The following is a 3,568-nucleotide window of genomic DNA, read 5'->3' as shown; positions in this document are numbered from 1 at the left end:
AGGTTTCCACGGTGTACGAGGAGTTGGTGTTGAAGTAGGCTTAGATGTCTCGTCCGTGCAAGGCGTTTCTGGAGTTTCCGTGGTTGAGGTGGGAGAGGTAGACTTTCGTGTGCTATGAGTTGGCGGATGTGTTGGAGGTTTCCACGGAGTACGAGGCGTACGTGCGGATGTTGGGGTTGGAGTACGCTTCGGTGTCTCATCTGTGCAAGGTGTTTCTGTAGTTTCGGTTGTTACTTGTGTAGTTGGAGTTCTTGGAGTGTTAGTGTTTCGTGTTGTTTGGGGTGGTTTCCTTGTTGGAGGAGTTCTAGTTGGTCTGCGAGTGTGGTGGGACCAATTACTACGTGTTTTTGCGGTGCTCGTCTTACCAGTTGTATCAGGTGTTCCTGGTGTGCCAGGAGTGCCAGGAGTGCCGGGTGTGCTAGGATATCCGGGTGTGCCTGGTGTTTCTGATCTGCCAGATGTGCCAGTTGTGTCAGTGGTACGTGGTTTTCCGGATGTAACTGAATGTCTTGGTTTATCAGTAGAACCTTCGGTTTTTGAGGAGCTGTCTGTATGGTTTATCCAAATTCCGGTTGTCGATGATCCTTCCCTGCAATCTTTTCTCGTCACCGCCCATGGATGATTACATCCTGCTATTTCTGGATCCCACACAGTTCCAGGTCTGCATGAATATTCATACTTTATTATTATTCCGTCCCCTTCTTCGACGCATCTATAGAATTTTTGGCAATCGTTTGGATCGGAAAGGAATCCGTCTTTTATACACTGAATTTCTCCCTTAGCTGTACTTCCGGACACTACAGTTGTTACTGATGGCTTGCTACTCGTAATCGATGGATTGCTGGTAGTCATCCCGTCTCTTACTTGCAGTAATTCCGTTGTACTTGTAATGTTTGTCGTATTTTTTGGTGGATTATTTCGGTCGGTACTGTGGTATGCGCACTCTGGTCTTCCACTCTCATGTGGCAATGTACAAATATTACCCTGGCGTTTCGAAAATACCGTCCCCGTTCCACACTCAAATATAAAAGTTGTCAAAGGTTTTCCATTGCCCCAATCAACGCATCGGTAGTAAACGCCACATTCTTCTGGATGATTATGGTAGCCTTCTTGGATACAAGTGAAACGATCTGTGCCTTGTCGTCTGTGTTTATGTTTCGAGGAATCATGATCTAATATAACAAAATTATCCGAATAAAGTTACATTCTGAATTACCGAAACTGAATTCAAAATTTATAATTTTTGCAAGACGTTGTGGTATTATTTTTCTGCGAAAGATTGGCGATGGAATGTCACGATATAAATCTATTCTGTATAGACGTACTACGCATAAAGAATTTTTCATCGGTAAAATTTCTTCAGATGTATTCACGGCTGTACGTCCCGCTCGAAAGGAGTTTCAAAACACCATCAACAATAACAATAGCGTTGTTGATGAACACGAAAGAAAATGAAAATAGTGGCAATGCCCTGTGGAATCTGTAGCCGCATCACGTTTCCTGTGAGGCGGCACTATAAATGGGCTTGTCGTGAGAATAGATAGTTCACGCGTTTCATAAAAGGATCTTCGCTGCGAACCTTTCCTGTCAATTGAATCGCGAACCGTGATGATTCCAAAGCACTTCTTCTTTGTCAAATGTCAATGAACAGAATCTTACCAGCTTCCGTAAGCGTCACCCAAATCAGTATTATCACCAGGCCTAATCTCCCTAGGCCGGTCCACATGGTGCCAAACTAGCCTGTCTGAAAAGCAAAGAATTCGCGTCGTTTAATAAAAAAACAACGTTACAATTGTCCATTAAGAACGATCCTAAATCTTCCATCGAATGGTACGCGATCTTATCTTAACGGAACAACGTGTGACGTAATCTGTTTCTTTCGTTTTCTAGGACGAGAGGCGTGGATTTTCCTCGGTTGAGAATTTCGCATAAAAGACCAAAGTTAAGCTACTGACGCACAGTTACTTTTACGTCCTGCTTGGCCCGCGTCCAATATGCAGCGACGGCCAAAGGATTCTAACTGTCAGGCCCCTTGACCTTGCTCACAATTACTCTATCATTCATCGACGATTCAGGATCGAACGATTCTCATTTCAATCTCGTCACCAACGGCTGATTTGCAATCTCGATCTTTCGGCCGACCACACGATCGTTCCGATATACACTATGTACATAATGTACACGTGCTGGAACTACGATTTGAATACCACCCGGCTGATTCTCTTGTACAGTTAACTTAGCATCGATTTCCGACACGCCATTAATGATTTAACGTGAAATCGGCGTTCCCGTGAGCTGAATAACACGAGCTCCGAGTGAATGAACAACTTCGTACTCCCTCGATTTGCATTGTAAATTAATCCTTTCCGTGACGAACTCTTTCTATACGGCAACGATTGCCGGATGAACAGTAACTAGTCTCATTTGGCGAACTGTACATGTACTTGAAGATTCTAACAACTGTCCGCAATCACCGGTATCGATTTCTCCGAACTACAATCTCTGGCCACAAAGGGCAGAGAATTCTTGACAGGCGCGTTGACCCCTGTCAGAAAGTATCATTTCGCGCATTCGTCTTGTCGCACGTTTCAAACGACATCACGCGAGCTCCTATGGTTTATCATGATGGAACCAGCAGGGAAGTAATTCTCCAGCTTGATTCGCGATCTGCACCCACACGCGAGGCACACGGAGGCCAGATATTTCATTGGCAGAGAGATGCATCGTTTGACAGTACTTCGATCGTTTGGAAGAAAGTGACAAGCCACGAGATTCTTATCAGATATTCTCGTCGTTCGAGTAAATTTAATCGCTCGAAGAGAAACGTTTCATTAATCATACACCTCTAGATGATCGTGAAATATCGCGATCTTTTACCGTGGATTTAGCCATCGAACATCGATTCAACTTCTGATAAATCACCGACCGTGGCAAACGTCGACGATTAGGTACCTTACGTTTCACCGTGATTAATCATCCCCGCTATTTATACGCTTCTGTTAGATCTACTGCTAGAGGTCCGTTTATACGCGCTTACGTTTCACCGTGATTAATCATCCCCGCTATTTATACGCTTCTGTTAGATCTACTGCTAGATCAACACGCAATACGAGAGTTGCACTGGATCCAGTGCCATAAATACCATTCGTTGATGGTACCTCGTAACGAATCGCGCTATGCACGACCTACGATAAATCGTGGACAGAGCTCACGGAACTGAGCACGACGGTGTTCGAGCGTGAATGCGAAGGGGAGAAAGCTTATTCGTTGAAATGGCGAATCTGACCGGACCGCGATACTTCTGTGATCCTTTCTCCTGCGGCTCGAGTGAAAAGAGAATTGCATGAACAGTGACATAACAGGGGAATGCGGTTTCTCTGAGCTCGTTGTCACTACGGCAATGGGGAAGAGAGAGCGCGGTGACACAACTTCCACGCGAAGTCAATGTCAGTGTCGGCGATCGTGACATTGAAATGGATCGTATTGAGAGTGGAGTTCTCTGTACTTCCTTTCTTTCTAGATCATTTTTCTTGCTCACTGTGAATCTGCTTCTTTGATCGACGAAGTG

At 44.9% G+C, this 3,568-nt stretch overlaps 1 protein-coding gene across 1 annotated transcript; it reads right to left on the bottom strand.

The window, feature by feature from the left end:
- Positions 1-17: 17 nt before the first annotated feature.
- On the bottom strand, positions 18-1,726 carry LOC108570615 (mucin-2-like; the record flags this gene model as incomplete). Its single annotated transcript, XM_017932499.1, has 2 exons — positions 1,660-1,726; positions 18-1,172 (listed from the first exon to the last, which is right to left on the bottom strand). Coding segments are annotated over exons 1-2 (1,222 nt in total), but the record flags the coding sequence as incomplete, so codon positions are not given.
- Positions 1,727-3,568: the final 1,842 nt, after the last annotated feature.

Source organism: Habropoda laboriosa, unplaced genomic scaffold (genome assembly GCF_001263275.1).
Source record: "Habropoda laboriosa isolate 0110345459 unplaced genomic scaffold, ASM126327v1 scaffold101, whole genome shotgun sequence".
In the NCBI taxonomy this organism is placed as follows: Eukaryota; Metazoa; Arthropoda; class Insecta; order Hymenoptera; family Apidae; genus Habropoda; species Habropoda laboriosa.
The sequence above is the reverse complement of the archived record's forward strand: the minus strand, read 5'-3'. Positions and strand labels throughout refer to the sequence as shown.